Consider the following 12507-nt stretch of genomic DNA (forward strand, 5'->3'; position numbering starts at 1 on the left):
CCATCCTCACCCCCATCTTCACCCACATCCTCACCCCCATCTTCACCTCCATCCTCACCCCCATCTTCATCTCCATCCTCACCTTCATCCTCACCCCATCCTTACCACCATCCTCCACCCTTACCCCATCATCAACCCCAGTCTTGCTCCCATCATTAACTCCAGTCTTACTTCCATCCTCACCTCCACCTTCATTGCCACCTTCACCTCCATTCTCATCACTAACTTTACATCCAACCTCTCTCCACCTTCATCTCCACTTCCACCTCCACCTCAGCCCTTCCTCCAATCTCATCTCCATCTGACCTCCACCCTCACCTCCAATTCCACTTCCACCCCGTCATCCATGTTCTCTGACATCACCCTCCTTCTCGCCTCTAGTTAGTCTTCCTGACTCTGACCCCCTCTCCCCAGCTCACCTCCAGCCAGTCTTTGTTGATCTTACTGAGAAGGAAGATCACATCTCCAGCTTTGAAACTTAGCTCCAGTTTGCTGTTCCCAGTGAAGTCAAACAAGGCCTGAGGAGAGGGACAGCATTGCTGAGACGGAGAGAACGCTGAGTCTTTGAAGGGCTTGACCACTGTGGTGTCCCTCTCTGCAGGTAAGGAAACTGGGGGTTTGGAAGGGTGCTGATACAGCCCCTCTGTTTGCGGAGGACTTCGATTAAAACCCTACTCTCCCCAACTACAGAGTGGGTGGTCCTTTCAGAGCAGGTAGGGTTCACATTTGGAAGGGGGGAATCCAAACTCTGTGCCTAGCTTGCCCTGCTCCCCCGCCTCGCTGTCCTCCCTATGGGTTACAGCCCTCCTGCATCCATCCCACTGCTCTTTGCCATGGCATTTCATGCTGTGCACCCAACACCATCGAAAGTGCACAGTGGCACACAGCAGGAGGGCGCCACAGTTGGGGCGGATGAGGTCTAGCCTGTGTGTGGGTACCTCTGCTCTTGGAGCTTCCATGCGGTCCATGATGGCCCCTTGTGAAGACACACCCTTGCTATGGAAAGAAAATGGGGTATCAGCTTTGTGGGTCCCCAGAGAGGCAGGGAGAGAAAGATTATGTGCAGCCACCAGTCATGGTTGGTTTCTCCTGCCGCTAGCCCTTCGTCTTGTATTCTCACCACTGCCCCAAGTGAGGTTGCTCTCCCACAGAAGACCCAAAGGGAGAGCTTGAAGAAGGAATGGGGATCATGGCTCAGCGCCCCTAAGTCTCCACCAGTCCTCAACTTGGCTCTCAGAGCCAAACTCTCCTGCGAAGCCGGAATTCAGACGCTGCCCTCTTAGGTGCTTTGGCGGAGGTGAGGGCTCAAGATTCCTGCCTGCTTTTCCTTGGCTTCTTAAAGAAGTGGCTCGAACGGAAACGAGCGCCAGTTCACTACTTTGGTGCCTCAAGGCCTGCCTGGTTCATTTTTCTGAGAGGGACAGGGTGAGAAGGGAGCACTGGAGTCTTTGGAATAAGAAGCAACAGCGACCCCTGGAGGCTAGAGATTGGACTCCGTCGCCGGATCAGAAGTGCAGCGATGGCCACCTACATTTTGCGCGTGCGCGGTCGGAGCCTGCGGAGTGCCTGGGGCACCTGTTCGGCATCGTATGCAGACTGATAGAAGAAGATCCTGACGTCGGGGTCCATCAGCACGCAGACCGGCAGGCTCAGGAGGTTCTGTGTGAGGAGGGACAGGTGGGCAGTCGACGAAAAGATCTAGACAGCCCTGTCAACACACCACCCCGTCTACCATCTCTGCTAATGCATTCTCAGCTGATAATAAAAAACAAAAACGTTACTAGTCCTCATTGAAGGACTAGTAACTAGTGTCTCCTTGAAGGAGACAATTCCCAAGCTTTGCTCCTGGCCCAGCGTGAGCGGGTAGTGGGGAGGGGAGGGATGCTGGCTTGAGAGGTCATCTGAAATCACCTAAAGGTCTCCAGAGATCGATTAAGGAGGCTGATTACACCAGAAACCTGTAAGCTAGGATCAAAGAGGGAAAAGGATCTGCACAGAGCCACACAGCTTAGTAACACAGCTGGGGCATCCAGAGACACTGGAGGTGCTCATATCAGGGCTCATGTAGCCCAGACTGGTCTCAAACTTGCTATGTAACCAGGAATGACTGGGAACTTCTGATCATCTTGCCTCTACCTCCTAAGTGTTGGGATTATAGCCACCATGTCTATTTTATTTGATACAGGGGAACAAACCCAGGACTTCTCAAATGCTAGGCAAGCACTCTACCAAATGAATCATAAGGAGAGACAGTGCTTGGATGGGGTGGGGGTGGGGGCAGATCTGAGAAGTGATTGGGACAGGGCAGGGGAGGTGGGGAGGGCTTGCAGGACAAAGCACATTTCTCTCTCTGCCCACGTGTACACAGTGTGACTAAGGCATGAGGACATGGAGCAGTGGGGACTGGCGTGGCTACCAATTCAGCCCCACAGGGCTCAGGTACCCTGGAGCGCTGAGGCCACTGTACAGGAGCTACAGTTCCAGAAGCATCCAGATTTCTGTGGGAAATCCCTCAGGATTACAACCTAGAAGCAGGTTCACAGCTCTAAAACCCCCTTCCCTTCATTTTCTCAATAGAGCCCAGCTCCATTCATTGAGAGCTGAGAGCCGGGGAGGGTTGGGACTGTTCGTCTCATAACAGAAGGAAGCTGAAATTTCCTGAGAGAGGATTGCTTACTCGCTCCAAAGAACCCATCCAAACAAAAGTCTCCAGAGCCAGAGCTCTCCAGCTGTAAAGGACCTCTGGACAGCCAGGAAGGCTTTCCAGCAGGCCGTGGCTTGGATGCTTCTGTTGACAGGGTGCTCACTGCCTTGTAAGGGTCTCCCCTGGGCCTCAGGTGCTCTGGGGCAGGCACTGCATTCCAGAGCTCAGTACAAATATTCCTTGAGCTTGGTGCACTCAAGGATTTGTCAACCGTGACTTTTGTGACCCAGCTCCTTGATCCTGACTGCATACCTTGCTTCTCTCTCCAGCCAGGCCTTTCAGGATTGAAGAGGGGACCACGGGGGGCTCAAGGAAATGTCAGTTTTCAAACTCATGCCCCACGGTAATACCCTGCCCACTCAAACACCAAGGGGATGTGGCAGCAGGTACCTTCATGTAGGCATTGAGGGCCGGGATCCTAGTCTCAGCGATCTCTTGTTTTGCACCCATGTAGACTTTGGCTGAAAAGAGAAAAGTTGCCCAGAGCCTGGACCATACGGTGCCTACTCTTCAGCTGCCCCACCAATCAGTGCTCCTCCCCAGTGCTCCTCCCCAGCTCAGGGCTCCTCCCCAATGCTCCTCCCCAGCTCAGGACTCCTCCTGCCTTCTGTCATGGTACCAAGTGTCACCGAGATACTTTCCAACCGCATCTTCCCATCACTAGAAGGCAGAAGGAGTTCTCAATGTCATGCCTGCTCCTACACACAAAGGTAGGAGGTACACACACACTCATATGTATGCATGCACACACATACATGCTCAGCACAACACACACACACACTCTATGTATCCATGCAAAGATCAGATATACATAAGCCCATGCACATGCACCCTTATTCACATAGACACATGAATACACACTCATATGCATGCACACAAATGCATACACAAGAACTTATATATACATGCTCACATATGTGCACACACATATATATGCACAGATACACCTGCAGTCTAGGACATGTATATATATGCACTCACACACACATATAGTATACCAACATACACATATATGCAAATACACATGTAAGACCTATGTGTGCATGTATACACACTCATGCATATATATACATATGTATATGTATATACACAAATGCACACAGATGCAACATGCTTTAACACACAAACATGCGTACACTTGCATAAAACAGATGCACGCTCTGAACTCAGGACCTCTTGCCTGCCTGGATCACAGTGATCTCCCAGCTTCAGGCTTGGATAACACTCAGGTCACCATAGGAGCTTTTGAGCATCCCACTAGATAGGGCTCTCCAGAAAAGCTACATTGGCATCCTGGAGGTAGGAGGGCTCTGTAAGGTTCCTTTCAGCAGGCTACCATAGTTAGAACCATGAGCTCCAAGCCCCACTCACACTTCAGAGAACTAAGAATCTGCTCTGAGGATGAACGAGCCATGCCTCTAACTCGTAGCCGAGTGCTCTGGGAAAGAGGAAGCAGGTGATGTCCAACCAAATGATGAAGGTCCGCCAGGAGCCTTAGGCAGACACTTAGAGGAGCTGCCACCCAGAGGCCCCTGTGCAACAGGGCAGGAAGGGTGGGCACTGGTGATGCTAGGAGGGTGGTATATAAAGGTCGGGGCTACCCAGGAGCCACACACCAAAACGAGACAAAGTCACAGGCACCAGTTGTTCAGAGTGAGACGATGAGACAGGCAAGGATGGGGGAGAGTCCCATCCCAAGGTGAGCAGGAGAGCAGAGCCTGCAGCAAGAAAGGTGGACGGGACTCAGGAAGGCTGGCGGGGAACCAGAGGTGGAGGAGGCCTAATGGGGGAAGAGACTTGGGCACAAGGGGGAGCCCTCAGCTTCTGGACATCAGATCAGAGCCACAGGTCTCTGTCCTGGGGGAAGTGTCAGGGCTGGAAGGTGAGACCCTGAGACTGCAGAAGAGTCTCTGTCTAGGAAGGAGAGCAGGATCTTTGGGGACTCAGGGACAGGAGGCTCAGAACAGAGGCTCCCCACAGGGATGCTTGGTTATCGCTCATCAGACAGGGTGTGATGAGGGACCTCTGCACATGCTCCAGAGGGGAGCGGTGCGTCAAGGAAAATGACTAGAGCTCAGAGAAAGGGTGTAGGAAAGGGAGGAGGGGGATAGAGGTGTCTCCTCCTCACCACTCAGAAGTGGGGGGAGTAGGAGGTATGAGGTCCTTTGCCGCTCAGCTCAGTGTCCTTTTTAGAGATGGATGAAGAGAATGTGTTTGGGGGACAGCGCACCCACAGAAAGTGGGCTGGAAGAAGGGAAGATGGTCAGGCCTCTGAGGCTTAGGGAAGATGTGATATGATAGAGTCAGGAGCATCTCCAAGGACTTTCTTGGGCAAGCTAGGAGGGGGTGGCATGGGAGATTTGGGACGAGGGGCATATGGGAAGGAGGTGGGGGACAGGGGTGGGGTTAGAAGCTATGCGTGGCTCCCTGCTTCCCCAAGGGCCAGAGAGGGAGAGCTGCAGTGATCTGTTGAGGCTGAGGCTGTGTGGCTGGAGAGCCACCCTTATGGGTGGCTGAGAGAGACAGGAAAGACCAGAACCCAGGTTCTGAGTGCTCCCAGCCCAGGATCCCTTGGTAGCAATGGCTGTGGCTATACTGTGTTCCCAGAGGTAGGTCAAGGGTTATGACGCAGAAACTGTAGCAGTGAAGGTACCCTGAAGACAGAGTGGTGGCAGGCAGAGGGCTGCTAGGGGGCACTGGCAGCCTATGGCTACAAGAGGGGCACCAGCCAAATGCATAGTTTGTAAAGAGGGTTGAAATAACATGCTGCTGAGCTGGAAGGTGAGGCCAGGGTCAAGGCCAGCTCTGAGTGCAGCCTACCTGGCAATGTGGGCAGGCTGCAGGTGAAAGGGCTGTTCTTGCTCTCTGGCCCAAACCGCTCCTCCAGCTTGCTCTGCAGGGCGTAGAACTGGCGATATCGACGATAGATGAGATACTTGGACCCTCCTTTTGTTTTGACCTCAATGACAAAAACCTGAGGAGGAGAGAGGCTGGGGGAGGGGAGCTAGAATGGGATAGGGGGGATACCGGGAGGCTGGGTGTCTTTATAAGGTAGGAGAGCTGAGAGGTGGACAGGTCTGGAAGGTGGAGAGGGTTGGGGGGCTGGGGAGGGACTGGGAGGTAGGGACACTGGGAGATGAGCACTGTATGAGGTCAGAGGTCACAGAGAGGGACAGGCTTTCTCAAGCCCTGCAGTGTACTGAGTGGTGTAAGCCTTCAATGTGGTGTCCCATGCTTTTGGATGTGTTCAGAAGCACCCCTGAATTCTATCCAGCAAGTGTCAGCAACCACCCAGTCCAGAGAAACCACTGTTAAGGTGGAAGATTGGAGGTTCGAGGTCAAGGGAACAGGGATTGCTGACTCTTACAAAGTGGCTGGTGAAGCCCCTCTTCTCCTCGATGTCAGCGATGTTGGCTGAGACGGCCACATCATCTGGAAGCTGCTCAAAGTCGCTGTAGGAGGCCAGAGGGAGGGGATTGGTTACCACGTTGCCTGTTCTGGACACAGCCAGCTGATGGAGGCCTGCACACCCCATTCTGAACACTGTCCACGCCTGGCACCTCGCTGAAGCTGGGAACCCCGGGATGTCAGGGCACACACAGGTCAAGCCCTGAGAATGAGGGGTGCGGAGCTGGAATTGGTGTCATCAGCCGGCTTTAGTCCAAGCTACCCAAGAGCTTGCCAGGTCCTGGTGCCCATTTCGTGCCAGCCTTGTGCCAGGCTCTGTGTCACAGGATGAAGCGTGTGCTGGGACGCCTGCAGGGGTTGGTATGGGTGTCCCCTACAACCCACAGTTAATGGGCATTACCACTGGGGAGTGTTGTGGACCTCTAGGTAGGGAGCCTCATGGGAGGTCCTTGGGTCCCCAGGGATTGCCTTGAAGGGGACTAAGAGACCATGTTCTTCTCCAGCTCCTCTGCTTGCATCTGGTTTACTCTGCCATGCACGCCTGCTTCACTTCACTGCCATCTCTAGAGTCTCAGGAAAAAGGGGTTGCCTTGCTTTTAGGCGGGATCCGTGGAACCCTGGGCCTAAATAAACCTTTTTACTTCATATATTAATTGACTCCAGTATTTTGTCATAGTACCATGAGGCTGATAGACAGAGAGCAGCCCACATCCCCCAGCCAAGAGATCGGTTGGTTGACTATGCCCAAGTAAGGAAAGGCCTCAGAAAGGTGGATTTTGAGCTCTTGGTGGGTCAACTGGAATTCACTGGAAGCTAGGAAGGTTTTTCCAGGCAGTGGAAATGGCTCGTGCTAAGGTTCTGAGCCCTGAGGAAGAGCTTAGATTTGCTGAGAGCCTGATGGGTCTTAAGGTTCATATGAGGGTCTTGAGATCAAGGAACTAGGTGGTTCAAGGAGATCACCACAGGTGGCCAGCCATGAAGGAGAGGCAGAGACTTAACGAGACAGCTCCATGAGAGGCTCAACAAGGGCTAGCTATGTGACTAGCTCTGGTCAATGAGATGGAGTTGGGGTGGCATCTGGATCCACAGCCACAGTTGCACCCATGAGGCAAAAACATGATGCAGAATGAAAAATTCTGCAGGGCTGGCTTTGAGCCTCCTGAGCTATGGAATGAGTTGCAGTCTTCCTCTGGACATTTACTGTGAAAAAGAACAACTGGTCATCATTTAAGCCAAGACCAGACCCACCTTTCCCTGCAGCCTAATGCATTTCCAAGGGATACATGACCAAGGTAAATGGCAGCCGAGCTGGACTGAAAGAAAGAGCCATGACAAGAGTGATGCCTGTTTCTGACCAGCACAGGAAGAGGCAGGGCTGCTCAGGCCTCACTAAGGTGAAATGTCTCTGGGTAGGCATCCAGCAGGAGGTTGGTGTGCAGGTGTAGAGATGGCAGGGTGGGACTGATGTGTGGTTAAAGTGAGAGCCACCTGCCTGTGGCTTATGGCTGTGGCTAAGACTTAAGACCCTTAAGTGAACTGGAGAGGGTTGAGAAGGGCAAGCAGAGAAAGAGGAAGCCGGCCACCAGCACAGCCAAGGTCAACCGTCTGTCACTTGTGTACAGACCAGGAAGCAGGAAGTGGGTGTAGCCAGGCATAGGTGGCACATATCTGTGATCTCAGAAATTAGGAGGCTGAGGAGAGGGAGTCAGGATGGAATGAGGAGTTCTAGGTCAGCCCAGGCTGCAAAGTGAGAACCTGTTTCAAAAGAGGAAGCAGAGATAGAGGAGGAGGGCGAGGAGGAGGAGGAGGAGAAAGAAGAGGAGGAGGAAGAAGAGGAGGAGGAAGAAGAGGAGAAAGAGGAGGAGGAGAAAGAGGAGGAAAAGGAGGAGGAGGAAGAGAGGGGGAAGAGGAGAAGAATAGAATTCCAATGAAGATGAGATGGAAGAGAGAGGGGAGAGAGGAGAAAAGGATAAGGAGGGGGAGGAGAAGGAAGGGGGAAGGAGGGTGAGATAGAGGAAGGAGAAGGGAACATGGAAATGGAGGAAGAGGAAAAGGAGGGTGAGGAGGAGGAGTTGAAGAAGTGATTGGGTTCTTCTAGCAGTGCCTGAGAGACAGGTAGGACTTGTCTCACACCTCACAAAGTATGGGGTCCCCAGGAGCCCGCACACCCTGCACAGGGTCCATGCTGGTTCCCTGGTCCCCTGGGACCTGGTCTGGCCCAGGATGGTGTATCTGGATTCAGAAGTCACCAGGCAGTGACTGGGGAAGTCAGCAGACCAGCAGGGGCTGTCCCCCAGGCTGGGGCACCTCTGTGGTCACTGGGGCCTTCCCACTCGCTTTTCAACATGTCCCATGAGGACATCCTCTGGAAGAGTGGCCTCACCCACTTCCCCCAGAGGCTGGGGTGGGGCAGGAGGGAACTGGAAAGGAAAAAATAGCCGTGGGCCATTCTGGAAGTTTGGGTAACACTAATGGCTGAGAGTGCTCACAGCACACCAGGAACTGGGCACCTACTCCTTAGAGATAGAGCCACCCTGGGGTAGGGTGGATGATGAGGCACCGAGAGGTTATGGAGCTTGCCCGGGTGAGGTGAGTGGGATTCGAGACAAATAAGCTGAGAGACCTTGGATGAAGCCCAGCACTGGGCCTGTTCCCGCATTCTGCAGCCTGGAGCACAGAACAGACGCTACTTAGCATCACAGGGTCCTGCTCTCTGCTTCTTGTACTCCATAGCTCTGAGGAGTGCGGAAATTGAATACCCAAGAAGTAAGCCCTCTGTTTCATCACGGGCCAAGGACTTTCCATGGGTGACCCTCATCACAGTCTTCAAGACACCAACAGTGGAGCAGAAGACAGTTGGTGGGGGTGGGGAGGTTAGGATTGCCATGGGAAAGTAGGGTTCCCTACAGCCAAGGGTAAGGAAAGCACAGAGAGCCGGCTATGGCAGCAGGGAGGTCCTATCAGGCAGGAGAGGGAGTGGACAGCACAAAGACCCCCTGGAAATCATATAAGAGGGACAATTTCAAGAAACTTCAGGAAGGTAGGCATGGTCAGAGGCAGGACAGGAGACAAAGCAAGGGAAAACAGGCCAGAAGCAGACAGATCTCACACAAGGGGCCTTCCTGCCTCATGGAATAACAGCAACCTCTCTCTGGGGTAGAAGAAACCAGAAGTGTCTGGGCAGCGCTAGTGTCAGAAGACAAACTAGGCCAGACAGGGCCAGATAATACCCTGGACTAGGACCAGAATTCACTCAGCTCCCTGTCAGAAGAAACCTTGTGGGGCCTCTCCCCATCCTCCGGCTCCTCCCACCCCTCTCTGAAGATGGAGACAACCATCAAATCCCTGCCACCCCATAAGAGCACATTGCATCCCCTAAGCACCCAGAGCGGCGCCAGGCGCCTAGAAGCTCCTCAGCGGCTACTTCCACTTGTCCCAGTGTGAGCCGTCTGCAGCTGAGCTGCCAAGGAGGCCGTGGTGTGGGGAGAGGGAAGGGGACTTTCGAAGATAGCTGTCCCCCTCGGATCCCACACGGGTTTTGTTGGGTGGATACCGGGCTCCGTGCACACGGGAGCTACACATGGAGGTCCGCTTGGGGACCTGATCTAGGTGAGTCCTGAAAACTGCAGGTGTGTGGTACCTCAATCACAGTGGGAGCTGGACTGACATGTGGCCATGAGAGCTAAACTCTGCAGCTGCCCTCGAAGAGACACTAGATGTGATATCTCCTCGTCTGTATCTCTGCCGGACTGGTTTTCAAAGAGGACGCTGGAGATACTGGGTCCGATGGCCCTAGGACCTAGGCTCATGGTCCCATCAGGGGCAGAAGAGGAGAACCACCCCCCCCCTTCAGAGGGCGGGGGAACAGCTGTGGAAAGGGCAGAGTGGGCGGAGGAAACACTGAGCCCTGATAGTCCTTACAGGCACCATCTGAACTCTGCACCCCAAGAAACAAGAAGGGACCCAAGCCTCAAGTGGCTACAGTTTCTAGAAGATTCAAGTTTGCATGTCTGTCAGTCTCCTAGGAGAACTTGGGGGTGAGAAAGGCTGGAGTCATATTATGCAGCTTTACTTAGCACCCCAGTGACACTCTCTATAGCTATGGAAGGAAGGCCATCTGACCCAGACAAGCCTCCTCTGACCTTTGACCTACAGGAATCCCGTCCCTTTTTCCAGATCCCATGAGTGCTTTGCTCACACCTGGGTCTTATCAGTCAGACCTGTTCTGGTGACCCTCAAGCAGTCCACATGGACACTTGGTTTCCTAACGTTGCTTTCTGCTTGATCCAGGGGCCGGTTCTGTCATTTGGGTCTCCACATGCAGATGGGAACACAGGGCTGGCTCCATAAGAGACACTGAGCAAGGGCTGACTGAATGAGGTGGCCAGGCTTGGGGCCATCAGGTCTCTTTGTCCCTACCTGCATAATGTCAGCGTTGTCCAAGATAGATCTGGGTCATTTTTGAGCTCTAGCAGATGTATTGAGCTCTCAGTGTGTCCCAGGGCTGTTCAGCCTCCCAGAGACACAACTGTGATCCAAAAAACTAAAACACCCTCAGAGCACGCAGAGCAGAAACCCGGCCCCCAACATTGTGCCAAGCGTCTAAGACCTCTACAGGACAAGGAAGTGGAGTGAGGGGTCAGACGGCAGAGCCTGGGCTATCTGAACCCAAAGACAGGAAACGCAGAGGCCCGTTTCAGTCTGAAGGGCAGATGGAAGAGCCGCTCCTGATTGCGGTGTGGAACCAGGAACCCAGAACCCAAGCCTAGCACCCAGGACACCTCTGCTCCCAGGTTCTGCAGCCCACTCACCCTGTGGCCCTTGGCCACATCCAAGCCACTCCCCATTCTGAGCCTTAGGCTTCTCACTGGTGCATAACGCTGCTGACCTACTAAGTCAAGGTTCTAGAAACATCTGCTGGAGCCTGCAGCTCTTGCAGTATCATTCAGCAAGACCTTCAAATTTGACTCTGTGCTGATCCACTGATATCAGGTGACAGGAGGGACAGCCTCTTACCTCCCCATACTCACCCCCCAGGCCTATTGGGATCATTGAGAAAGCCTGGCAGGGAATAGAGGTACACTCTCACCTCTCTGATCGCAGCTGCTGGGCCAGGGCCATGGCTGTGGGTAGTCAGGAAAGCAGATGGATGGGGGCCTTGCCCAACCAGATCCAGGCTGAGTTCACCTCTCACTTCCTCCTATGTGCATCTGAGAGCTTCCTGAAGCTTGGGGTGTCCCTGGGGGCAGCCTTTGAGGAGGTCCCTCCCTGCCCAGCTTCTCGGGACCCTCCCTGAAGTACCTCCTTCAGGCTTTGAGCTGCCTGGCCCCCACACGTCTTCTCAGCCACTTCCCAGCTGCACAGCAGTTGAGGAAGTGTCACCCTTGGGTGCTGGGCTTGCGTGAGGCCACTGGCTTTGGGGATTTCCTCAGTGCCTGTCTCTGGTGCTGAGCTCCACCCACCATAGAGCAGTTTTAGCCCTGGGTCCATCAAGGACACTTGTGGACTTCCTCCTCAGGCTTCTTTCTGAATCCAAGCATCCAAGACCTGCCATTCCTAAGGTCTGGCAGAAATAGTGCTTTTTCCAGGAAGCTCTCCTGGTTCCCCTCCCTCTTATACTAGGAAGTCATTGTTTTATGCCCCATCTGGGGCTCTGAGCTCTGAGATACCACATTCAGCTCTCCCAGTGCTTCCATCCACACATCCTTACAATCTGCCTCCACCTCCCTACTCGGCTCTCAGAAAAGCCCCAAGCCCCCACTGCTGGCTTCAGAATCCCCAAGGCCCCGTGGGCTGCCTGCTCTCCCAATCTCTCTTCCCTCATTGCTACCACATTCCCAAGGCTCCTCTCCTATCTCCTGTAGGTCTCAGCTCGGAAGCTGCCCTCTAAGAAAGAAACCTGTCCTCACCAGACCTCCCTGCCACTCTCCGGGCTTTTCCTGCGGCAAGCTCTCACCAGCGGGGTTCCCCATCCCAGTGTGTTCCAAATGTGTGTTTGTGTGTTAGGCTTCTTCCAGGCCAGCACTACGCTTCGGACACCCATATTATGTGAGCAGAAGGAGGAAGTTTTTCGTCAGCTCCTTCTAATGCTTGATTCTGTAGGGAGCTCTCCAAAGCCTACAGTGAGGATGGGCCCAGCAGCCCAGAGAATGTCCCTGTCCCTACTTTACTTCCTGCCTCCCACCCCCCAGCTCCACTTGACAGTATGCTAAGATAGAAGGAGAGATGGCAGCCTGCCCAGCCTGCCCAAATCAGGCTCCTATCTCCCCAACTTGGGAATGTGGCTGTGGGGACAGGGCCTTCCCCGAGGAATCTGGAGGCACCTATGTTTCTCACCTTGAATAGGGCTGGACTGGAAGCAGTCTCAGACTCCTCAGGATCTGGCTCCAAGAATA

The 12507-nt window shown here is 53.8% G+C and overlaps 1 protein-coding gene across 3 annotated transcripts in view; it reads right to left on the minus strand.

Annotated features, from left to right (window-relative positions):
- Window positions 1–11471, minus strand: part of Ncf4 (neutrophil cytosolic factor 4) — a 31978-nt gene extending 20507 nt beyond the window's left edge. For 2 of the 3 annotated variants that reach the window (XM_085831413.1, XM_085831414.1), the window contains exons 1-7: window positions 11202–11471; window positions 6072–6156; window positions 5525–5678; window positions 3095–3165; window positions 1532–1659; window positions 939–996; window positions 420–518 (exon numbers count right to left, since the gene is read on the minus strand). In XM_085831413.1, the coding sequence (XP_085687539.1) occupies window positions 420–518; window positions 939–996; window positions 1532–1659; window positions 3095–3165; window positions 5525–5678; window positions 6072–6156; window positions 11202–11233 (627 nt within the window). In that variant the 5' untranslated portion in view covers window positions 11234–11471. The remainder of the gene's footprint in view (window positions 1–419; window positions 519–938; window positions 997–1531; window positions 1660–3094; window positions 3166–5524; window positions 5679–6071; window positions 6157–11201) is intronic. The other variant, XM_021183907.3, reaches the window with a different exon arrangement.
- Between the last annotated feature and the right edge of the window lie 1036 nt (window positions 11472–12507).

This window comes from Mus caroli, unplaced genomic scaffold (genome assembly GCF_978045245.1).
Source record: "Mus caroli unplaced genomic scaffold, Mus_caroli_1 scaffold_16, whole genome shotgun sequence".
Classification (NCBI taxonomy): domain Eukaryota; kingdom Metazoa; phylum Chordata; class Mammalia; order Rodentia; family Muridae; genus Mus; species Mus caroli.